Source organism: Hemiscyllium ocellatum, chromosome 17 (assembly GCF_020745735.1).
Source record: "Hemiscyllium ocellatum isolate sHemOce1 chromosome 17, sHemOce1.pat.X.cur, whole genome shotgun sequence".
Lineage (NCBI taxonomy): Eukaryota > Metazoa > Chordata > Chondrichthyes > Orectolobiformes > Hemiscylliidae > Hemiscyllium > Hemiscyllium ocellatum.
Window position 1 is genome coordinate 4,595,585 of NC_083417.1, and position 25,292 is coordinate 4,620,876.

The window sequence follows — 25,292 nt, forward strand, 5'->3', positions numbered from 1 at the left end:
AAAACAGCTCCAGACTATTCAGCCTCCCTCCATAGCTCAAATCCTCCAACTCTAATATCAATATTTTTCAATGACCCAGAGGGTTAATATGATATTAAGAGTAGCATAGAAAAGGAGATTCCCAAGTTTTGTTAGCTGTCTCTAGCTGATTTAGCAGATATCAATTATAGTGAAGACCCCAGTGCAACTGAGCTCATTATCTCTATACTCAAGAAAGGAGAGATTTATGAGAGTTTGCTTCTCCCAAATGCAGTGACTCCGCTGGAGAGTACTAATTTAGATATGAAGTGATGATGGGATTGGGCACAGACTTTTGGTTTTAGTGATGGAATAGGGTGTTGACACCACCTAATCTCTCTCATAACTGAGGTGCTGGCAAGCTACTGCTACTAATGAAATCAACATCCACCAATCTCAGGGACACTGTCATGTATTTTTGTTTTGCAACTTGGCAATTGTCCATCAGTTTGCTGATGTTACACTTTCTAGGGAAACATGCTCTTGCATAGAGAATTATTTTCCAGATAAATCAAGGGCCAAAATCTAGTGGTATAGAGTTAACTCATTCTAGACAGAAGAATTTAGGCAAGTAAGGTTGGAGCGCTTATCAGAAAATACATAAAATTTTGTTCATCAAGCTATGCATCTCAACAGATCACTTAGTTGAAATCAATATTATATTTTAAATTGCAGGATCAACAGCGACTTATGTTTGATAAATCCCTATCAGCCATTATACAAGAAATGTGGTAAAAATGGAAAACCCAGGAAGAACAGATGGAAAAATCCTTTGTGGTAGGAAATTTCTGCTCCGTGTGAAGAGCAGAAATATTCTGTGTTCGTGTTTAGTTAAATTATTTTTCTTAGTAATTACTCTGACAAATATGGTACTGAATTATGTTTTAGTAGTTGTTTTGGTTTCGAAAGTGATATATTAAAGTTGGTGGATTACATGTAAAGATTCAATTATTAGAATGTGAGTCTAGATTAGAGTGGTGCTGGAAAAGCACAGCAGTTTAGGCAGCATCTGAGGAGCAGTAAAATCGACGTTTCGGGCAAAAGCCCTTCATCAGGTATACAGGCAGAGAGCCTGAAGGGTGGAGAGGTGAGTGAGAGGAGGGTGGGGGTGGGGAGAAAGTAGCATAGAGTACAATAGGTGAGTGGGGAAGGGGATGAAGGTGATAGGTTGGGGGGAGGGTGGAGTGGATGGGTGGAAAAGAAGATAGGCAGGTAGGACAGGTCATGGGGACAGTGCTGAGCTGGAAGTTTGGAACTGGGGTGAGGTGGGGGAAGGGGAAATGAGAAAACTGTTGAAGTCCACATTGATGCCCTGGGGTTGAAATGGTCCGAGGCGGAAGATGAGGCGTTCTTCTTCCAGGCGTCTGGGTAGTGAGGGAGTGGCAGTGAAGGAGGCCCAGAACCTCCATGTCCTCGGCAGAGTGGGAGGGGGAGTTGAAATGTTGAGCCACAGGGCGGTGTGGTTGATTGGTGCGGGTGTCCCAGAGATGTTCCCTAAAGTGCTCTGCTAGGAGGCATCCAGTCTCCCCAATGTAGAGGAGACCGCATTGGGAGCAACGGATACAATAAATGATATTGGTGGATGTGCAGGTAAAACTTTGATGGATGTGGAAGGCTCCTTTAGGGCCTTGGATGGAGGTGAGGGAGGAGGTGTGGGCGCAGGTTTTGCAATTCTTGCGGTGGTAGGGGAAGGTGCCAGGATGGAAGGGTAGGTTGTAGTGGGGCGTGGACCTGACCGGGTAGTCACGGAGGGAACGGTCTTTGCGGAAGGCGGAAAGGGGTGGGGAGGGAAATATAACCCCAGTGGTGGGGTCCGTTTGGAGGTGGCAGAAATGTCGGCGGATGATTTGGTTTATGCGAAGGTTGGTGGGGTGGAAGGTGAGCACCAGGGGCATTCTGTCCTTGTTACAGTTGGGGGGGGGGGGGTCTGGGGGCGGAGGTGCGGGATGTGGACGAGATGCGTTGGAGGGCATCTTTAACCATGTGGGAAGGGAAATTGCAGTCTCTAAAGAAGGAGGCCATCTGGTGTGTTCTGTGGTGGAACTGGTTCTCCTGGGAGCAGATACAGCGGAGGCGGAGGAATTGGGAATACGGGATGACATTTTTGTAGGAGGTAGGGTGGGAAGATGTGTAATCCAGGTAGCTGTGGGAGTCTGTGGGTGCTTTCCCCTTGTTAAAATTTCAATGAATTTAACTTAAAATCCAGAGTTTCCTTTTGCACTAACTAGATTGTAGAAATTCTTCCAAAACTAACATTGAAAAAGGAATGAAAGAATAAAACTTGAATTAAGAACCTCAGAATTTCAAGACCCCGCAAAGTACTTCATTGTAAATTAATTAATTTAGTGCTTCTGCTTTGTAGGTAAGCCTACTATATAGTTTATGTACAGATAAGATCCAAACAGCAGTGCATTCAATACCTGCTATTCATGTTTTTGTGGCTGGTTGACAGATGATTGTTAGCTTGATATCTCCTATTTCAGGAGCACCACAAGATCTTTTCTGACCTCTGAACAATAACACAGTAACTGGATTTAATGTCTCATCTAAAAGGCAACAACTGGAAGAAACAACAATCAGCCTTCATTGGGTACTTAAGTCATGAATGGGGCTTGACCCCAACACCTTCCAACCTGAGTGATTGGAAAGATAAATTGAACTGGACTCCTGTGTGGGAATGCTCTGGCTTCATGATTCCCATGATTCCAATCTGTTGGAAATGCATGGTGTGCAATCACACAGGATACCATAGAGTCATAGAGATGTACAACATGGAAACAGACCTTTTGGTCCAATCCGTCCATGCCGACCAGATATTCCAACCCAATCTAGTCCCACCTGCCAGCACCCAGCCCATATCCCTCCAAACCCTTCCTATTCATATACCCATCCAAATGCCTCTTAAATGTTACAATTGTACCAACCTCCACCACATCCTCTGGCAGCTCATTCCATACATGTACCACCCTCTGCGTGAAAATGTTGCCCCTCAGGTCTCTTTTATATCTTTCCCTTCTCACCCTAAACCTATGCCCTCTAGTTCTGGACTCCCTGACCCCAGGGAAAAGACTTTGCCTATTTATCCTATCCATGCCCCTCATAATTTTGTAAACCTCTACAAGGTCACCCCTCAGCCTCCAACGCTCCAGGGAAAAGAGCCCCAGCCTGTTTAGCCTCTCCATGGAGCTCAGATCCTCCAACCCTGGCAACATCCTTGTAAATCTTTTCTGAACCCTTTCAAGTTTCACAACATCTTTCCGATAGGAAGGAGACCAGAATTGCATGCTATATTCCAACAGTGGCCTAACCAATGTCCTGTACAGCCTCAACATGACTTCCCAACTCCTGTACTCAATACTCTGACCAATAAAGGAAAGCACACCAAATGCCTTCTTCACTATCTTATCTACCTGCAACTCCACTTTCAAGGAGCTATGAACATGCACTCCAAGGTCTCTTTGTTCAGCAACACTCCCTAGGACCTTGCCATTAAGTGTATAAGGCCTGCTAAGATTTGCTTTCCCAAAATGCAGTACCTCGCATTTATCTGAATTAAACTCCATCTGCCACTTCTCAGCCCATTGGCCCATCTGGTCCAGATCCTGTTGTAATCGGAGGTAACCTTCTTCGCTGTCCACTACACCTCCAATTTTGGTGTCATCTGCAAACTTACTAACTGTACCTCTTATGCTCACATCCAAATCATTGATGTAAATGACAAAAAGTAGAGGGCCCAGCACTGATCCTTGTGGCACTCCACTGGTCACAGGCCTCCAGTCTGAAAAGCTACCCTCCACCACCACCCTCTGTCTTCTACCTTTGAGCCAGTTCTGTATCCAAATAGCTAGTTCTCCCTGTATTCCATGAGATCTAACCTTGCTAATCAGTCTCCCATGGGAACCAACTGAAGCTTATCTCTTTTAAGTATCCAATTGTGGTTTGAACAACCCCAAATCTTTGCCTTTACTACCTTATCTAACAGGTTAACAGAAACAAAATTCACTTCCTTCGAATTTCAAATTTATCTTCATAAAATTTATGTATGTCTCTGGATCCGAGAATCTTAGAATCCTTGTGGAAACAGGCCCTTTGGCCCAACAAGTCCACATCGACCCTCCAAAGAGAAATCCATCCAGACCCATTCCTCCTATCCTATACTTGCACCTAACTAAGGCACCGAACCTACATATCCCTGAACACTATGGACAATTTAGTATGGCCAATTCAACTAATCTGCACATCTTTGGACTGCGGGAGGAAATCAGAGCACCCAGAGGAAACCCATGCAGACACGGGGAGGATGTGCAACTCCACACAGTCGCCTGAGATTGGGATTGATTCTGGGTCCCTGGCACTGTGAGGCAGCAGTGCTAACTGCTGAGCCACCATGCCACCTCCAGTGAGCCACTGTGCCACCCCTACTTTTCTAGGTTATTTTTAGGTACTATAAAATGCAGCTAGACCAGTTAAGTGTATTATGAATTTGCTGTTTTTATTTCAGAGCTCCCTCATTTGCGGTATTTTGCTTTAAATATTCTAAGTTCATCTATACATTCCATTCAAAATAATGTATACTTGATGTAGAACCCTTGTCTGTCTTTTCCTAAATCCAAAACTAGAGTTATTGTTAGCTTTCCTCATTTTATCCACATTTTACATATGGGAGCAACTTTGTTCTACTTTGCAACCTCACTAATTTCCAAATATCCTTTCACCCAGGCTTCTCAATAACTGATCATTCCAAGTTTGCTAATATCAAGAAACTATATTCTGTTTTGCTTTTAAACCGTGAAAGAGTCAAGAATCAAAGCATCTTGTGCTAAAACTGATCACCTACCAGCTTAAATATTTCCTTCCTGATTCAATGTCAAAGGCACAGAAAATAATATCATCTACTACTATGTAAAGGTTCAGAGGCTACATGCACAATTGACAAAACATATTTTAGGTGAAATGCATAACTGTTAAATGACGATGCAACCTAATTTTGCCGCCACTTGTGGTTTGTAAACTCTTAGTCTTAATGAGTTTTTCTTGTGCCTGTGTCAGCTTAGCACTCTGTCTGCAGATACCGTGCTGTTATATTTTTATTTTAATCTACAGGGCAAAAGACAGACTTGAATTTACTGCTTGAATGTCTGAAATATCAAATGGACAGCCCTGTGACTCAGAAACAAGCCCTGATCACTATCCATTCAATATGTCAACAGAATAGTAAGATGGAATATGTCAATATTTCATGCTAATTATATTTTCAGGAATTAATCTATAAATTTATTATAATGTAGTAAACCTTTTGCATACTATAGAACTTTAGTTTGCACACAAAAGAACAACTGTAAAAATAACATTGGACTGTATATACCTAAGAGTTCACTGCCGCAGGAAAATTGTATTTCCTCTTAGAGTGTGGCGAGGCAGGGATTCAAAAGGAAGCTAACTGGATCTAACTTATCTGAAAAAAAAATTACAATGGCTTTTGGGAAAAGACAGAGGAGTGATAAGGGATTAATTGCTCCTTCAGGGAGCTATCACAGAAATGATAAGCTGGATGGTCTCCTATGATCAGACTGAAATGTAGCATCTACTAGTGACATTAAAATTTGTGAAAGCATTTTACACTCAGTTTTTGTGTTTTGCACCCAAGATCTTCCTGGCATGCCCAATCACCACACAAAAGGTGAGAAAAACTTTTTTCCTGTCAAAAGAAAACAAGCTCAGCCATGTTGTCCAATTTGCACCTCCATTGGACAAAAATGCAACCCCAGTCTGTGCAAACTTGCCAGATTCCAGTTAAGATAACCTTGGACAAAACGAGAACAGGCAAGTAGATTAGTTACTCGTTTGCTATTGCTTTTCAGTTATTCACACTGGAAATGAATGCACATGAACATCAAATAAGAACCACTTCAGCTAAGCAAAGAAGAAGGGATGAGGTTTAATAGGTCTTACATATTCAGACCACAAACATAGTCAACCAACTGAAAGAAAATAATTAACTATTTCATTAACTCCATGTGAATTCCTCTAAAATTGGATCTTTTTAGTTCCTTTCTAGGTTCCAGCTTTTCGGAGACAAAGCCTATCAGCCATGATTGAATAGCTGAGCAAACTTGATAGGAACAGAAATTAGGCCATTCGGCCTATGTCTTATGGTGTCGTGGTCTAAGCACTAGCTCTATTTTGTTGTCATTGCTATGTGATTATAGTGCATAGGCAGAAGCTCACTGGAAGAACATATTTTCTGGTCTGGTCTTCTCAGCACTGTCTCCGTTTTCCTCTCTCTGGCTGTTAGATTCACATTTGGTGTTCATATGTTGCTTCCAAATCCTAAAGATATTCAGTAATGTGATACATCATATGTTACATCATGGTACCATCAACATGCTAAATGGAACAGACTTAGAACATATTGAGCAACTCATGACTGGGCATCCATAACATGCTGTGGGCCTTCAGCAACAACAAAGTCATACTTCAACACAAACTGCAATCTCATGGCCTGGCATAATCCCCACTCTACCTTTACTATCAAGCCAGGAAATCAACCCTTGTTCAATGAAGAGTACAGGAGGGCATGCCAGGAGCAGCTTCAGGCCTAAAAATGAGGTATCAACCTGGTAAAGCTACAAACAGCTACTCACCTGCCAAACAGCGAAACCAACAAGTGATAGAGAAGTTAAGTGATTCCACAATCAACAGATGAGACTTAAGCTCCATGGTCCTACCATATTCATTTGTGAATTATGATGGACAATTAAGCAACTCACTGGAGAAGAAAGCTCAGTAAACATGCCCAACCTGGATGATATTGGAGCCCAGCAAATCAGTGCCAAAGACAAGGCAGAAACATTTGTAACAATCTTCAGCCAGAGTTGTTGAGTGGATGATCTCTCTTGGCCTCCTCCAGAGCTCCCCAGCACTTCCCCATAAGTACTAGCCTTCAACCATTTCAATTCACTCCCCATGATATCAAGAAACAGTTGAAAGCACCGGATACTGCAAATGCCCTGACAATGTTCTGGCAACAGTACCGAAGACTTGTATTCCAGCCCAAGCTGTTCCAGCACTGCTACAATTCTGGCATCTACCTGGCAATGTGGAAATTTGCTCACGTATGTCCTCTAGATACATCGCAGGACAAATCCAAACCAGCCAATTACCACCCTATCAGTCTCGATCATTAGTAAATGCCCCTTGACATTCAGTGGTGCTACCATTACTGAATCTCCCACTACCAATATCCTGGGAGTTATCATTGACCAGGAACTCAACTTGACTCGCCATATAAATGCAATGACTACAAGAGCAGGTCAGAGCTTAGGAACACTGAGGTCAGTAACTCATCTCCTGACTCCCCAAAGCCTGTCCACCATCTGCAAGATACAAGTCAGGAATGTGATGGAACACTCCCCAGTTGCCTGGATGGTTGAAACTCCATCAACACTCAAGAAGTTTGACACCACCAAGACAAAGCAGCCCCCTTGCTTGGCATCATGTTCACTAGCATCCATACCCTTCACCACTGATACTCAGTCGCAGTAGTATACACTATCTACAAGATTCATCACTGAAATTCAGCAAAGATCTTTAGACAATACTTTGCAAACCTATGACCATTTCCATGTCAAAGACAAGGACAGCAGATACATGGGAACACCATCATTTGCAAGTTCCCTCCCAAGCCACTCACCATCCTAACTTGGGAATAGTTGCTCCTCACTGTCACTGGTCAAAAACCCAGAATTCCATCCTCAAGAGGATTGTGGGTCTAGCTAAAGCACATGGATTGTGGTGGTTTAAGAGGCTGCTCACCTCCATCATCTCATGGGCAACTAAGGACAGGCTGGCCTGCCATTGATGCCCAAGTCCCATGAATGAATACAAAAGTAAAGCAATGCAAGGTCGTCAACAGTGTTATTAAGCAGCAGCTGCTCAGTCAGGGCTGCTCAGGTCTTGACCTCATTACTGCCTTGGTTCAAACATCGATTAAAGAGCTGAATTGCCGAGATGAGGAGAGAGTGACTGACCTTGAATCAAGGCCATATTTGACCGAGTGTGGAATCAAGCTAGAATTAATGGGAATCAGGTGAAACCTTTCACTGGTTAGTTATAGCTTTAAGCAAAACACACTTTATTCTTTCAACTCGGTTAAAATACAAACAAGAAAAAGAAGAACTTTAATTCTGTTGAAATACTTAAGAAAATAATATATCATTTAACTACTTATCATCATGACATCCTTGTGGTAGTTCCTCAGGATAGACAAGCAGGAGGCTGGAAGAACACAACAAGCCAGGCAGCATCAGGAGGTGGAGAAGTCGATGTTTTGGGTGTAATCCTTCTTCAGTAGTTCCTCAGGGTAGCATCCTAGGCCCAACAATCTTCAGCTGCTTAATCAATAACTTACCCTCTGTTATAAGGTCAGAATTGGTGATGTCTGCTGATGATTGCATAATATTCAGAATCGTGATTCCTTAGATATTGAAGCAGTCCAAGAGAGTAGCTTACCACCACCTTCTTAAGGGCAACTAAGATGAGCAATAAATGCTGCCAGCCAGCAACACTTATGTTCCATGAGTGAATAGATTTAAAGTAAAAGAAGCAAGGGAATTTAAAGAAAAACATTTTTCACACAGCGAGTTATTAGGGATTGAATTCATGCTTGGATATTTGGTGGAGACAGGTTCAAGTGAGGCATTCAGCAGGAATTGGGTAATTATTTGGATAATAATAGCATGCAGCAGTAAGGGGAAAAGGCAGGACATTGGTACTACGTAATAGAGCTGGTGCATGGACAATTGGCTGAATAACCTTTTACACAGCAATTCTGTGAATAAGAGACAATCTGACCACTGCCCCTTGATATTCAATGCTGTTACTATCACTGAAATCCCACTATCAACATTGCGGGTTTACCATTGACCAGGAATTGAGCCTTACAAGCCATATACAGTAAATGCTGTGGCTACATGACCAGAACAGAGGTTAGCAATACTGCAGTGAGTAATTTGTGTCTGGACTTCCAAAGGCTGTCCACAGAGTAGGATGCTCCAGCTGTGCTCCACCCATTCTTTTTCATTTTTTCTCTTTTCTTTTTTAAAGTGCTTTTTTTAAAACTTGAAACTTTTTTAAACTTACTCGGGGGAATAGAGGAGGTGACTCACAGACTGGAAGTCTTCACAGGGAGGCGAGTCCCAGACCAAGTCAGTGTGAGAGGTGAGTCCTGGACCAGAGGCCGGCATGAGAAGCGAGTCCCAAACCAGAAGCCAGCATGGGAAGTAAGTCCCAGACCAGAGGCAGTTGTGAGAGGCAATTTCCAGACTAGAGGCCGGCACAGGGTGCAAGTCCCAGACCCGAGACCAGTGTTGGGGTAAGTCCCAGACCCAAGGCTGGCTCAGGAGGTGTGTCCCAGACTCCAGGTTGGCATGGGATGTGAGTCCCAGACCCAACATTGGCACGGAGGCAATGCCCAGACCCAATGCCCACTGGAGGCGAATCCTGGACTAGGGGCCGGAGTAGGATGGGAGTCCCAGACCCAAGGCACTGGAGGCAAGTTCTGGAACGGAGACCAGCATGGGAAGGCAAGTCCTGGAGCAGAGACTGGCTGGAAGCAACTACCAGACTGGGAGCCATTGCAGGAGGTTAGTCCCAGACTAGGCCAGCATGAGAGGTCCCGGACCGGAGACCATCGCTTGGAGATGAATGCAGGACTGGAGCCCAGAGCGGGAGGCGAGTCCTGGACCCAAGGCCCACTGGAGGCAAGTTTCGGAACGGAGACCAGTGCGGGTAGGTGAGTCCCAGACCAAAAGCCAGTGCAGGGAGGCGGGTCCCAGACCAGAGGCTGGTGCAGAGTGGCGAGTTTTGGACCGGAGGGAAGCATGGGGTAGGGAGTTGAGTCCCAGACTGGAGGCCCGCTAGAGGCGAGTCGAGATCCAAGGCCGGAGCAGGAAGGTGAGTGCCAGATGGGAGACCCACTGGAGCGAGTCCCAGACCCAAGGGCTGTGCAGGGAGGCAAGTCCTGGACCGGGTGCCAGCACAGGGAGGGGAATCACAGAACGGAGGCTGACATGGGGAGGCAGGTCCCAGACCCGAGGCCAGTACAAGAAAGCAAGTCCCAGGCTGGAGATTGGCTGGAGGCCGGTGCAGGGAGGTGAGTCTGAGATATTAGGCTGGTGCAGCAAGGCGAGTCCCAGATTGGAGGCCCACTGGAGGTGAGTTCTAGACCTGAGGACAGTGCAGGGAGGCGAGTCCCAGACAGGATGCCAGCACAGGGAGGGGACTCAGACCGGAGGCCAATGTGGGGAGGCAAGTCCGGACTGGGTGCTGGCATGGGCAGGTGGGTGCCAGACCAGACGCCAGCACAGGGTACAAGTTTTGGACCTGAGGCCCACTGGAAGCAAGTCTCAGATTCGAGGCCAATACAAGGAGGCAAGTCCCAGACTGGAGGTGAGCTGGAGGTGAGCCACAGACCGGAGACTGGTGCAGGGAGGTGAGTCCGAGATCCGAGGCTGGTGCAGGAAGGCGAGACCCAGACTGGAGACCTGCTGGAGGCAAGTCCTAGACCAGAGGACAGTGCAGGAAGGCGAGTCCCAGACCCAAGGCTGGCGCAGGGTGGCGAGACCCAGACCTGAGGCAGACAGGTGGAGACAAGGCCCTTGCGAATTGGTGGCAGGGCCTTGGGTTTTGAAGCCCAGTATGGTTTGGACACTTAGTCCAGTGTGGTGTGGAGGCTTGGTACTGGCATGTGCTGGGGTGACATGACTGTAAATTGCATACTTTTTTCTACTTTATTTCTATGCTGGATTTCTTTTTATTATGCTTTCAATTCTGTGCCAGATACTTAAATACCTAAGTATCTTGTGTTATGAAGTTGTACGTGTGTACTGTACCTTTCAGAGAGTTGAAAAGCTGATAAGCTGCCATGTACCTGACTGCAAGCACAGAGTTTGCTGAAGATTTAAAAATGTGTAACATTTGGCTGTTAAACAAATAGCTGAGCTGAGTTGCTATTGTCCCCCAACAATTCGAATTGAGTCAATCAGTTTAGATTATGCCCCAAGATACTAAAACCCAGTCGAATTTGAATTTTACTATTTTGACCACATCAAATCAATGAGCTGAACAGATGTTTTTGGGGTATAAAAAACAGGCATTCTGAACAGTTAGCCAGAATGGCAAAGAGCACCATACTGCCCGCAGAACCTCTCTTTGAGAGCTACCTGTTGATATGAAATCTCTGCAGCAGAAAACCGAAAAAAAGACCTTGGATAATCTACAGAGGAAGATACAAAGGGAAGTTCGACAGCTGGTTGGTTTTGAAACTTGATTTTTTTTTGTAAAACTTAATCGGATGTTTTTATTGGATCAGTATATTGTTGTAGTGTGGGAGGTAGATAAATCGAGCAGACAAAGGAAGCTTACAGTGTAGATAGTTGTTGTTTAATGTTCTCTTTATTTTTCTTGGAGTTAAAGAATAAATTGTTAATTTTTCTTTAATTAATGAGAATTGGGTAGTTCTTTGTCACTCATACTTTTACAGATTAAGAGGCAAGGTGAACTTTTCTTTGTGTCTGGTTTAAATTAGCAGAAGGATTTACTCTGTGTCGTAACACTTGTACCTAAGGTGGTGCCACAAGCGGTGACATTGCAAACATTTCACTGCATTCATTCAAATGCATATGACAATAAAGCTAATTCAACTCCACTCAACCACTCTCAAAACGAGTGACACTTTCCAGGACAAAGAAACATGCTTATTTGCACCACAAACACAAATGTCCACTCCCTCCACTGCTGACACTCAGTAATAGCAGTGTGCACTATCTACAAGGTACACTGTAGAGGCTCACCAAAGATCTTTAGACAGAATCGTAGAAACTCACAGCTACCATCCTTTAGAAAGAATAGGGCAGCAGATACATGGGAATGCAACACCTGCAAGTGAATTAAATAAGGGATGGAATATTCCTCTTTCACTGTAATTCCTGGTTATTTTTTTTTAAACTGCATTTGCAGTATTGAAGTTAAAGTCATTGATCCTTCAATGCAAGTGTAATGATGTCCTTGTGACATGCAAATGTGCTGTAACAACATATCTGTGTCTACACTGGAAACTTCAATCAGCCCACATACCCAGAAATGAATGAAGCAACATTACCGAATTAGCTGCATCTTTGACAACCTAAAGCACTCTTGATGCTGCATGGGAACTCTTATCCCAAGATGTTTGTATTTGATCACCCTATACTTCACCATCTCAGTGGATTGCCAAATTGCTGTGGTGGAGAGCCTTGTGTATCCCGGTGACCTTTAGAATAATGCCCTCTAGAGCCCACAGTCCTGGTAGTGCCTATAATGGTTGTAAAATCAAGATAGAGATTCCGGACCAAAAAATATCCAAGAAAATGATCAACAGGCAGAGGAGGGCTGCAAAGGTAAAATATGCAGTAGGGAAGTGGCCTGAGTCATCTTGGTTCACCACATAACTGAACTAAGCCATCAACCAACCCCTAAGATACTCAGCACTCCAGCACACCAGTGCAAGAGGGAAAGCAGCTGTTTTATTGCCCCCCACCCCCCTTGTATATTCTTGGAACAATGAAACACAACATGTTTTATGTTCAGAATTGCCTTTCTTTCAACTCTTATCATGCTCATATTCTGGATACAGAGTCTGAGATCACTGTTCAATTTTTTTATATGGAATCTTTCCCTTTGAAGGGTTGCTTTCTGAAGTTGCATTTCCACTATTAACGCGTGACATTCCATGGTATCTCTTGGCACTCAGTGTAATCTCCATAGGGACATTAGACAGCCACTGAATTTATATCCTCAACCATCTTGTGGCTATTTATCTTTTTATACTTAAAACTGTTGTAAAGTGCAACATCTGGAAGTAATTCAGGATTATGTTCTATTGTCATGGCAGTTGTTGAGTGAGGATGGTGGGAAAGGATCAGTTGTTGAATGGGCTATATGAGTTAATTCATTGGATGGAGAGAGAGTTCAGTTGTTGAGTAGGTGAGGCAGCTTCAAAGGAAATTGGATGTACATTTTCATGTTGAACAGGGCGCAGTGCACCCATTGTTGAGCAAAGATTGGTTTCAAGTTGAGCAGAAGATGTTTTCTTTGTCTAACAGATTCTAGGAGCTGGCTTTATTTTGAGGGAGGGTAATATTTTTGTTTTTCACCAGGAGAATGAGGCAACATGAGCTGATCATGGGCAGAGTTACTGGAAAAGCACACTTTCTCCAAAAACAAAAGAACATTTACTTATTCAAATTTTTTTGTAGCAGGAGCACTCATAGAGTTCATTTGGCTACACTCACCAGCACATAAACAATTTCCTTAAAGAGGTCTCCCAGCTTCAGAAATCAGTCAGAGCCTCAAGGTGGCCATTGTTGACTCGAAGCTTGCAACTTCAAAATGTTATCTAGTTCATGATCCATACTTTGGAAAAGCTTGGATTACAGTGTTAAACACACTATCTTAGCAACTATCTTAATAACTTAGTTAAAGCAAAGTTAAAAACCAGGTTATAGTCCAACAGGTTTACTTGGAAGCACACTAGCTTTTGGAAGCGTCCTTCATCAGGTGATAGCGGAGAGCTCAATCCTAACACACAGAATTTATAGCAAAAATTTACAGTGTGATGTCACTGAAATTATACATTGAAAAATTGATTGTCTGTTGATCTTTCATCTGTTTGAATACCATGATAGTTTCACTTCTTTCATGTGTAAATCACAAAACCTTTTTTTAAAAAATTGCATTCTCAGGTTAGCTGTTAACAATGGGTGATAGCTAGCCAATATGTTGAAGGTGTTATCCCCCTGTGTTCTCTGTCTGTGCCATAATTTTTAGATTGATTCTAATCCAAAAAGTGAGATAATGAAGTTTTACATGAATTCATGCAGTTTTTGAGAATAGGATAATGTAACCCTGCAAGTACAAATTCAACCCACAAAATATATGTGTGCATGTGGGTCTGTGTGTGTGTCTGTGTCTGTGTCTGTGTGTGTGTGTGTGTGTGTGTCTGTGTCTGTCTGGGTTGGGGGTTGTGAGTGTGAGAAAGTGTATATGTGTGTGTAGAGTGTCTTACGTCTGTGACGGGGTGCATGTGTCTCTAAGGGTGTGTGTGAGTGTCTGCGTGCGTGTCTGTGTATATGTGTGTATGTGTGTATAGGAGTGCCTGTGTGTGTGTGTGACGTCCCATTGTGTTGGGCAATGGGTCCCTATGTGAGAATCTTTCCAGCTATGTGAAAGGCATCTTGAAACCTATTGTTCAGGGGACCCCCAGCTTCTGTCGCGACACTATGGATTTCATACAGAAACTCAGCACCCACGGACCAATCATACCAGGAACATTCCTCGTCACAATGGACATTTTCGCACTCTACACCAGCATCCCCACAATGATGGCATCGCAGCAACAGACTCAGTACTCTACACTGACGACATTTTCTTCCTCTGGACCCATGGCGAGGAGTCACTGATAAAATTATACAGTGACATCAACAAGTTTCATCCCACCATCAAACTCACCATGGACTACTGTCAACTGTCTGTCTCATTTTTGGACACATGCATCTCCATCAAATATGGACACTTCAGTACCACAATCTACTGCAAATCCACAGACAACCTCAGACAACCTCACAATGCTACACTTCTCCAGCTTCCACCCAAAACATATTAAAACAGCCATCCCCTATGGACAAGCCCTACACGTACACCGGATCTGCTCAGATGAGGAGGAATGTGACGGACACCTGGAAGTACTCAGGGATGCCCTCACAAGAACGGAGTACGATGCCCAACTCATTGACCGCTAGTTCCGACGTGATGCAGGAAGAACCGTAATGACCTCCTCATGAGACAGACCACGTGCTGCAACTGACAGGGTACCCTTCATTGTTCAGTATTTCCCAGGAGCTGAAAAACTATGCCATGTTCTTCGTAACCTGCAGCACATTATCAATAAGGATGAGTACCTCACCAAGACCTTTCCCACACCTCCACTACTTGCCTTTAAACAACCACCAAACCTCAAACAGATCATTGTTCGTAGCAAGCTGCCCAGCTCTCAGGACAACTCCATGCAACCCTGTCACAGTAGGTGCTGCAAGACATGTCAGAGTGTGGACATGGATACCACCATTACACATGAGGACAACTCCCACCTTGTACATGGCAGATACCCATGTGACTCGGCCAACGTTGTCTATCTTATATGTTGCAGACAAGGATGCCCGGAGGCATAGTACATTGAGGAAAACCAAGCAAAGGCTACAACAATGGATGAATGGGCACCGCACAACAATCAACAGAAGGAGTGTTCCCTCCAAGTTGGGAACACTTCCGCGGTCCAGGACATTCGACCTCGGACCTTCGGGTGACCATCCTCCAAGGCGGACTTCGGGACAGACACCAGCGAAAAGTGGCCGAGCAGAGGCTGATAGCTAAGTTCGGTACCCATAGGGAGGACCTCAACTGGGACCTTGGGTTCATGGCACATTACAGGTGATCACCATTGCACTACACACACACAGACACTCCTACACACACACACACACACACATATACACAGACGCGCACACAGACACCCACAAACACCCTTACAGACACACACACTCCCACACTCACACATGCACCCCCTCACAGATTTAAGACACTCTACACTCACGACACACGCACATACACTTTCTCACACTCACAACCTCCAAGCCAGACAGACACACACACACAGACAAAGACCCACATGCACACATATATTTTGTGGGGTGAATTTGTACTTGCAGGATTACATTGTACTTTGCTCAAAAACCTGCATGAATTCATGTAAAACTCCATTATCTCACTTTTTAGATTAGAATCAATCTAAACATTATGGCACAGACAGAGAACACAGGGGGATAACACCTTCAACCCATTGTTAACAGCTAACCTGAGAATGCAACTTTTAAAAAAAGGTTTTATGATTTACACATGAAAGAAGTGAAACTATCATGGTATTCAAACAAATGAAAGACTCAACAGACAATCAATTTTTCAATGTATAATTTCAGTGACATCACACTGTAAATTTTTGCTCTAAATTCTGTGTTAGGGTTGAGCTCTTCACTATCCCCTGATGAAGGAGCGATGCTCCGAAAGCTAGTGTGCTTCCAATTAAACCTGTTGGACTATAACCTGGTGTTGTGTGATTTTTAACTTTGTACACCCTAGTCCAACACCGGCATCTCCAAATCATAGTTAAAGCAAAGTGGACATTTTTTTTATTATTTTGAAAGGATAGATAATAATATTTAGGATTTTAATACTTATAGATGAAATAGTAAAGAACATTCTAATGATGAATTTCTTACGTTAATCATTAATCTCTATCTGTTTGTATTAAAGTTAACTTTAATTGCTTTTTTATCAATAGGTGAAGCAAGTGATTACTTTCGTGAGATTGGAGGCTTACAGTTCGTTAATGGACTTATAAAACTGAGTGATGCTTCTATCCTTCGGGAAGCAGCCTTGTTCACTTTAGGAGCTTTAGCTGAAAGCAGTGGTAGGAATTCGTAATGCAATTATATATACCCTCTTCATACCTCCCCAATTCACTGTTCCTCAATCACTGTTTCAAAATAAGAAGCTGCCCATTTGAGATGGAGATAAGGAGAGCATATTTCTCTTGGAGAGACACCAGCCTAATCCTTAAAAGGCAGTAAAAACAGAGTTCTTTAATGTTTTTAATCAAAGGTAGATAGATTCTTGATAGTGGCAGCTCGTCCCCACATTTTTAAGGAAACTTAGGGCTGAGCGCCAACGCTCATATCCCATGAATCCCTTCTCTTCCCAACCTCCCCCCTCGCTGTAGACATGGTGACTCTCAGGTTAAACCACCACCAGTCATGTCTTTTTAACAAGAAAGCAGGTATATGGTCCAGAATGACTATGGCAAATTTATTTTCAAACTTCTGAATCTTGATTTCTTAAGTCTGTTAAGTTAACTAGTCTCAGGAAGGGTACCCCTAGATTGTGGAGGAATTTGGTGAAAGAAGCTTCAAAGTTTTGATCCAGTATCCAGTGCCTCTGCTGGAAAGTGTATGTGTGAATATTGAATGAGTACTTGATGAGGCTTAACTATCTGCAACTAAAAAAAATCACCCAGAACTCACTGTCTTTGATCCGGTATACGAATTGATCATTTGTCTAATGTTCTGGAAGGCAACCAGTAGCCATAATGCTTTGTTAGCCAAGAAAAAATTGAAAGGACCATAGTGGAAACTGGATTGTTTACTGGCAGAACCATCAACTCATTCAGCTAATAATTATCAATCACTTCAAATTCTACCAAAAAAACCTTTTGAAATCAGCTGGCTGTGAATTATTATTCATTCTTCTTTGATATTGCAAAATATAAATCATTTTCCCTTTTATGTTTTTCCAGTGTACTGCCAACAGAGTTTGTGCACTGCAGAATTGCTGTCTGGTGTTGCCTTGTCACTTGCTCAGGAGGATGCTTCATTGATTCTGAAGAGGATGAATGTCTACATGATCCTGGTGCTGGTGTCACACAACAGTATGAAAGTCTTGTTTATATGTTTAAGTTTTGTTAGTCCTCTCGGCTGGAGAATTAACATGTCCTCTGTTACACAAGTGTTTAAAAGGATTTGTGTATCAAATAAGTTTAAAATATATCATTGCTTAGCCCTTACCTTGCTGATTAAAAAGCAATTCCTTGCAATATAGTTCATGAAACTCACTTCACAAATAAAAAGCAGCAGTGTATGCAATGGTTACGCATTGACGAATTGTTACATTATTGAAAAAAATAACAGCCTGATACAAGCAAGTAGCAAACAGTGCTACTATGCTAAGTAGATAGCAATTCTGCACAGCTCACGGAGTAACCAGGCGCACCATACAATTATGCTAACCAAACCCTCCTGAATAAAGTGCATAGTTCCCTTGGAAATGGTGTCACATAAGACCAATATCTTAATAACCAGGGATAATTCTTTAGTTGTTCTGACAAATGTAAAGGACGACCTATGGAAAATCTGAAAATTGGTTGAGAGAGGGACAAGACTGGCAGTTTTATGTTCTGGGTTTAGGTGTTTCAGATGTGATAAAGAGAGATGTTAAAGATATCAACTAGGGAGGAGATTGCAGAGCCTTTGGCTTTGATATTTATGTCATCATTTTCTCCAGGAATAGTGCCAGAAGACAGAAGGGTAGCAAATGTTGTCCCCTTGTTTTAGGAAGGGGAGTAGAGACAATCCTGATAATTATAGACCAGTGAGCCTTACTTTGGATATGGGCAAAGTATTGGAAAGGGTAATAACATATGATTTATAATAATCTAGAAAGGAATAAGTTGATTAGGGATAGTCAACACGGTTTTGTGAAGGGTGGATTGTGCCTCACAAACCTGATTGAGCTCTTTGAGAAGGTGACAAAACAGGTGGATGAGGGGAAAGTGGTTGATGTGGTGTATATTGCATGCAGTTCTGGTCTCCTTCCTATCGGAAAGATGTTGTGAAACGTAGAAGGGTTCAGAAAAGATTTACAAGGATGTTGCCAGGGTTGGAGGATTTGAGCTATAGGAAAAGGCTGAATACACTGGGGTTGTTTTCCCTGGAGTGTCAGAGGCTGAGGGGTGACCTTACAGAGGTTTATAAAATCATGAGGGGCATGGATAGGATAAATAGACAAAGACTTTTCCCTGGGCTGGGGGAGTCCAGAACTAGAGGGCATAGGTTTAGGATGAGAGGGGAAAGATATAAAAGAGACCTAAGTGGCAACTTTTTCACACAGAAGGTGGTTTGTGTATGGAATGAGCTGCCAGAGGAAGTGGTGGAGGCTGGTACAATTGCAACATTTAAAAGGCATCTGGATGGGTATATGAATAGGAAGGGTTTGGAGGGATATGGGCCGGGTGCTGGCAGGTGGGACTAGATTGGGTTGGGATATCTGGTCGGCATGGGCAAGTTGGACCGAAGGGTCAGTTTCTGTGCTGTACATCTCTATGACTCTGAGTTGTGGGAATTGGTTTACTGATTAGAGAGAATATCACAGCAGTCCTGAGGGGGGACCACCTTGGAGAGTTTATCCAGCAAGGCCTTTGAGTAAAGCTCAAGAATAGAAAGAGAGCAATCACTTTGATGGGATTGTACTACAGGGCTTCCCATCAATCAGACGGTGATAGAGTTACGGAAATGTGGATAGATTATAGAAATATGTAAAAACAACTGTATTGTTGTGTTGGGTGATTTTAACTTACTCTATATTAACTGGGACTTGCTTAGTGCCAGAGGTTTGGATGGGAAGAATTTGTTACATACATCCAGCACAGTTCTTTGAAATAATATGTAAATAGACCAACTAGAGAAGGTGACATATTGACCTTATTTTGGGGAATGAACCTGGCCTAGTGATCGATGTTTCAATGTGGGAGCACTTTGGGAACAGTGACCATAATTCTGTAAGTTTTAAGTTACTTGTGGGATAGTCCTCAGGGGAAAATACTAAATGGGACAAGGCTAACTATCACTGTAATAAGCAGGAATTGGGGGATGCAGACTGGGGTAGCTGTTTGAGAGTAAATCCTATATCTGGCACATGGGAATCTTTCAAAGACCAGTTGGTTAGAACTCAGGAGCAGTCTGCTGCTGTGAAAATGAAGAATATGGAAAGCAAGGTTCAGAAACATTGGATAAAAAGTGAGGTCTGCAGATGCTGATTCCTGATGAAGGGCTTTTGCCCGAAACGTCGAATTTCCTGTTCCTTGGATGCTGCCTGACCTGCTGCGCTTTAACCAACAACACATTTTCAGCTCAGAAACATTGGATGACAAGAGGAATGAGTCAAAAAGAAAAAAAGGTGACATATGTCAGCTTTAGGAAACTGAAGATAGACAGAACCCTTGAAGAATACAAAGTTTTTAAAAATTTATTCAGAGGGTATCCAGTCAAATGGGATCCATAGTGAGCTGGTAAGATGGATACATGGTAAGATGGCTTAGTCATAGAAGGCCGAGGGTAGCGGTGGATGGATGTTTCTGATTGGAGATCTGTAACCAATGGTGTTCCGTAGGGATCAGTGCTGGGACCCCTTTTGTTTATAATGTCAATAAATTATTTGGAAGAGAATGTAAATGACCTGATTAGTAAATTTGTGGACAACACAAAGACTGGGGGGGCTATGAAGAATGAGGAGGATTGCCAGAGGATACAGCAGGATATAGATAGGCTAGAAACTTGGGCAGAGAAATGGCAGAAGGTGGAATTTAATCCGGACAAATGTGAGGTGATGCATTTTGGAAGATCTAATGAAGGAAGGAGTATATAATAAATAGCATCAAATTATTAGCATCAACATACAGAGAGATCTAGGTCCACATTTCCCTGAAAGTGGTCAAGAAGGCATATGACAGCTGGCCTTCATTGGTCAGGACACAAGAGTATAAAAATTGGCAAGTCATGTTGCAGCTGTATTGAATTTTAGTAAGGCCACATTTGAAACATTGCATACAATTCAATTTGCGATACTACCAGAAGGATGTGGATTGTTTGGAGAAGGTACGGACAACTTTTGCTACGTTGTTGCCTGGTTTTGGGGGTATTACCTATGAGGAGAAATTGGAAAAACTCCGTTTGTTTTCTCTTGAATATTGGAGGCTGAGGAGTGAACCAATAGAGGTTTACAAAATTATGAGAAGCATGGATAGAATAGTCAGTCTTTTTCCCAAGGTTAGAAATATCAATTACTAAGTTTAAAGTAAAATGGGAAAGTTTAAAGGAAATACGCAAGGCAAGGTTTTTACAGAGTGTGATTAAGACCTGGAAAGCGCTGCCAGCGGAAGTGTGGAGCAACATTACAATAGCAACGTTTAAGTGGCACATGACAAATATATAGGCAAGGAATAGATCACATTGAAGCTAAAGATTTTTAGTTTAGAAAGGCATAATGTGTCGGCACAGTTTTAGTGTGCCAAAGGCCTGTTCCTGTACTGTACTGTTCTTTGTTCTTTGAAATGAATATCACAGAGTACACCCAGTTAATCATAATATAAAAAGAGTAAAAACAGATTAACATTTTGAATTGAGATCCTTCATATCCCAGGTTAGTTTATCTTCCACAAACTTTGAACTCATTTAAACCTCCTCTGTTGACATTCTATCCTATTCAAGAGCTTTGTAGAATATACAGCATAGAAACAGACCATTGAGCCCAGTTGGTATTATGCTGTATTCAAACCTTCTCCCATCTTTCCTCATCTAAATCTGTTATTGTATTGCATTGTTCCCTTCTCCCCTATATGCTTGTCTAGCTTCCCCTTTAATAAATCTATACTGTTCATCTCTGATGTGATCCACATGGCACACCACCTTGAGAAAGGTGCCTGCGCAAGTGAATCCTGGGTGGTCCAGAAGCAATTGACTGTGCCAAGATTGATTACAATGAATCCAATTGGCTGATGCACCATGCACTTACTGTCCATCATTTCACACACCATTCCAGGCCAGGCCAGGTGTTAGAATTGGAGGTAGGTGAGCACTTTGGGGACAGTGACCACAATTCGGTGACTTTTACTCTAGTGATGGTGAGGGATAAGTGTGCACTACAGGGCAAGAGTTATAGCTGGCGGCAGGGAAATTATGATGCGGTGAGGCATGACTTAGGATGCGTGGCTTGGAAAAGTAGGCTTCAAGGGAAGGGTGCAATCGAGCTTGTTCAAGGAACAACTACTGAGTGTCCTTGATAAGTATGTACCTGTCAGGCAGGGAGGAAAGAGTCGTGTGAGGGAGCCGTGGTTTAAGAAGGAATTGGAATCCCTTGTTAAAGGGAAGAGGGCGGCCTATGTAAAGATGAGGCGTGAACGTTCAATTGGGGCGATTGAGAGTTATAAGGTAGCCAGGAAGGATCTAAAGAGAGAGCTAAGAGCAGCAAGGAGGGGACATGAAAAGTCCTTGATTGATAGGATTAGGGAAAACCCAAAGGCTTTCTATAGATATGTCAAGAATAAAAGGATGACTAGGATAGGAATAGATCCCATCAAGGATAGTAGTGGGAAGTTGCATGTGGAGGTTGAAGAAATTGGGGAGACACTGAATGAATACTTTTCGTCAGTATTCACTCAGGAACAGGACATTGTTGCCGATGTGAATATGAGTCACAATTAGAATGGATGGCTTTGAGATATGTAGGGAAGAGGTGTTGGAAATTCTGGAAAGGGTGAAAATAGATAAGTCCCCTGGGCCTGATGGCATTTATCCTACGATTCTCTGGGAAGCAAGGGAGGAGATTGTAGAGCCATTGGCCTTGATTTTTATGTCCTTGTTGTCTACAGGAATAGTGCCAGAAGACTGGAGGATAGCAAATGTGGTTCCCTTGTTCAAGAAAGGGAGTAGGGATAACCCTAGTAACTATAGGCCGGTGAGTCTTACATATGTTGTGGGCAAAGTCTTAGAGAGAATTGTAAGGGATAGGATTTATGAACATCTGGATAGGAATAATGTGATCAAGGATAGTCAGCATGGTTTTGTGAAGGGACGGTCGTGCCTCACAAATCTTATTGAATTCTTTGAGAAGGTGACTAAGGAGGTGGACGAGGGTAAAGCGGTTGATGTGGTGTCTGTGGATTTTAGTAAGGCGTTTGATAAGGTTCCCCATGGTAGGCTACTGCAAAAAATACGGAGGTATGGCATTGAGGGTGAGTTGGAGGTTTGGATTAGGAATTGGCTGGCTGGAAGAAGACAGAGGGTAGTAGTTGATGGTAAAGGTTCATCTTGGAGTGCAGTTACCAGCGATGTTCCGCAAGGATCTGTTTTGGGACCATTGCTGTTTGTCATTTGTATAAATGACCTGGAGGAGGGGCTAGAAGGTTGGGTGAGCAAGTTTGCAGATGATACGAAAGTCGGTGGCGTTGTTGACAGTGAGGAAGAATGTGGCAGGTTACAGCAGGATATAGATAAGCTGCAGAGCTGGGCAGAAAGGTGGCAAATGGAGTTCAATGTCGCTAAGTGTGAAGTTATGCACTTTGGTAAGAGTAACAAGAAGATGGTGTACTGGGCTAATGGTCGGATACTTGGTAGTGTGGATGAGCAGAGGGATCTTGGTGTCCATGTACACAGATCTCTGAAAGTTGCCACCCAGGTAAATAGTGCTGTGAAGAAGGCATATGGTGTACTGGCTTTTAGATTAGCTTAGATTACTTACAGTGTGGAAACAAGTCCACACCGACCCGCCGAAGCGCAACCCACCCATACCCCTATATTTACCCATTACCTAACACTACAGGCAATTTAGTATGGCCAATTCACCTGACCCGCACATCTTTGGATTGTGTGAGGAAACCGGAGCACCCGGAGGAAACCCACACAGAAACGGGGAGAACGTGCAAACTCCACACAGTCAGTCGCCAGAGTTGGGAATTGAACCCGGGTCTCTGGCGCTGTGAGGCAGCAGTGCTTACCACTGTGCCATCGTGCCGCCCACATTTTATTGGTAGAGGAATTGAGTTCCAGAGTCCTGGGGTCATGTTGCAGTTGTATAAGACTCTGGTGCGGCCGCATCTGGAGTATTGTGTGCAGTTTTGGTCGCCATACTATAGGAAGGATGTGGAGGCACTGGAACGGGTGCAGAGGAGGTTTACCAGGATGTTGCCTGGTATGGTAGGAAGATCGTATGAGGAAAGGCTGAGGCACTTGGGGCTGTTTTCAATGGAGAAAAGAAGGTTTAGGGGTGACTTGATAGAGGTGTACAAGATGATTAGGTGTTTAGATAGGGTTGACAGTGAGAACCTTTTTCCATGTATGGAGTCAGATATTACGAGGGGGCATAGCTTTAAATTAAGGGGTGGTAGGTATAGGACAGATGTTAGGGGTAGATTCTTTACTCAGGGAGTCGTGAGTTCATGGAATGCCCTGCCAGTAACAGTGGTGGACTCTCCCTCTTTATGGGCATTTAAACGGGCATTGGATAGGCATATGGAGGATAGTGGGCTAGTGTAGGTTAGGTGGGCTTGGATCGACGCAACATCGAGGGCCGAAGGGCCTGTACTGCGCTGTATTTTTCTATGTTCTATGTTCATTCACAATCTACTGTAGTCTCAATTTCCAGCATTTGCCTTTGAATGCTGTGGCACTTAAAATGATCATTTAAATGCTTTTTAAATGTTGTGATGATTCCTGCCTTTACCACCCTTTCAGGCAGTGAGTTCCAGATACCCACCTATATTTTCCTGCCTTTTACTTTAAACCTAAGCCCCTCGATATTTATCCCACTACCAAGGTGAAAAGTTTCTTCCTATCCACCCTATGTCCCTCATAATTATGTAGAACTCAATCATGTGCCCCCTCAGTCTTCTCTGCTCTAACCCAACCTATTTAGTCTGTCTTCAGAGCTGAAACACTCCAGCCTGGCAACATCCTGGTGAATTTCCTTGGCACCAGCTCTAGTGCTCATCTTTCCTATGGTCCAAATTGTGCACAATACACCAGCTGAGGCCTAATAATATCTCCATCATATCCTCCCTTCTCTTGTATTCAATGTCTCAACTAATAAAGCCGTGTCCATGTGCCATCTTAACCACCTGAGCCATCTGTCCAAAGACAAAATACTGCAGATGTTACACATCTGAAACAAATATCGAGAACACTGGAGAAACTCAGGAGATCTGGCAACATCTGTGGAGAAAGAAACAGTTTTGCCTTTTAGTTTAGCTACTGGCTTATGTCATTGATATGTGTGTGAATCATGACACCTCTTACACTCCCAAATTCCTCTTCAGCTCAAAAAAAATCACCTTAACAAAGGCACGCAGTACAACCTGAGGCAAGATGTACTGGCGTTGGAGGCAGTGAGGTTTAAGTAGGTTGATCCCTGACATGGAGGGATGTTCTTATGAGGAAAGATTGAGTAAGGTATCGTATAGATTTTATAGTGAAAGAAGAACTTACTTTTGTTCGGCCTAGGCAGGTGCCCTTTATAATGCTGCCGTGGGGTGAACAAAGTACAGAAACAGTCATCTCTCCAGTACTGATATCAGTTGAAATGTAAACCAGAGACAAATAATGCTTTTTGGGCATTTTTACAGAGATTGGACAAACATTGGCGAGGACAACTGGATGTATTGATGTTCTTCTGAATTTGTTCAGGTAGTTAGCAAATTCTACACTTGACATTTTTGTCCTGTATTCACACAGGTAATAGTCTGAAGTATATTGGAATTTTTATGCCATGAAGATGAACCTTTAACCCATTCAAGATTATGA

General features: G+C 43.2%; 1 protein-coding gene across 1 annotated transcript in view; it reads left to right on the forward strand.

Moving 5' to 3' along the window:
- Window positions 1-755: 755 nt before the first annotated feature.
- terb1 (telomere repeat binding bouquet formation protein 1) overlaps window positions 756-25,292 on the forward strand; it is a 164,806-nt gene continuing 140,269 nt past the window's right edge. The window contains exons 1-5 of the mRNA XM_060838318.1: window positions 756-795; window positions 5,122-5,232; window positions 16,451-16,579; window positions 17,462-17,593; window positions 25,115-25,175. Coding sequence (XP_060694301.1) covers window positions 756-795; window positions 5,122-5,232; window positions 16,451-16,579; window positions 17,462-17,593; window positions 25,115-25,175 — 473 coding nt within the window. The remainder of the gene's footprint in view (window positions 796-5,121; window positions 5,233-16,450; window positions 16,580-17,461; window positions 17,594-25,114; window positions 25,176-25,292) is intronic.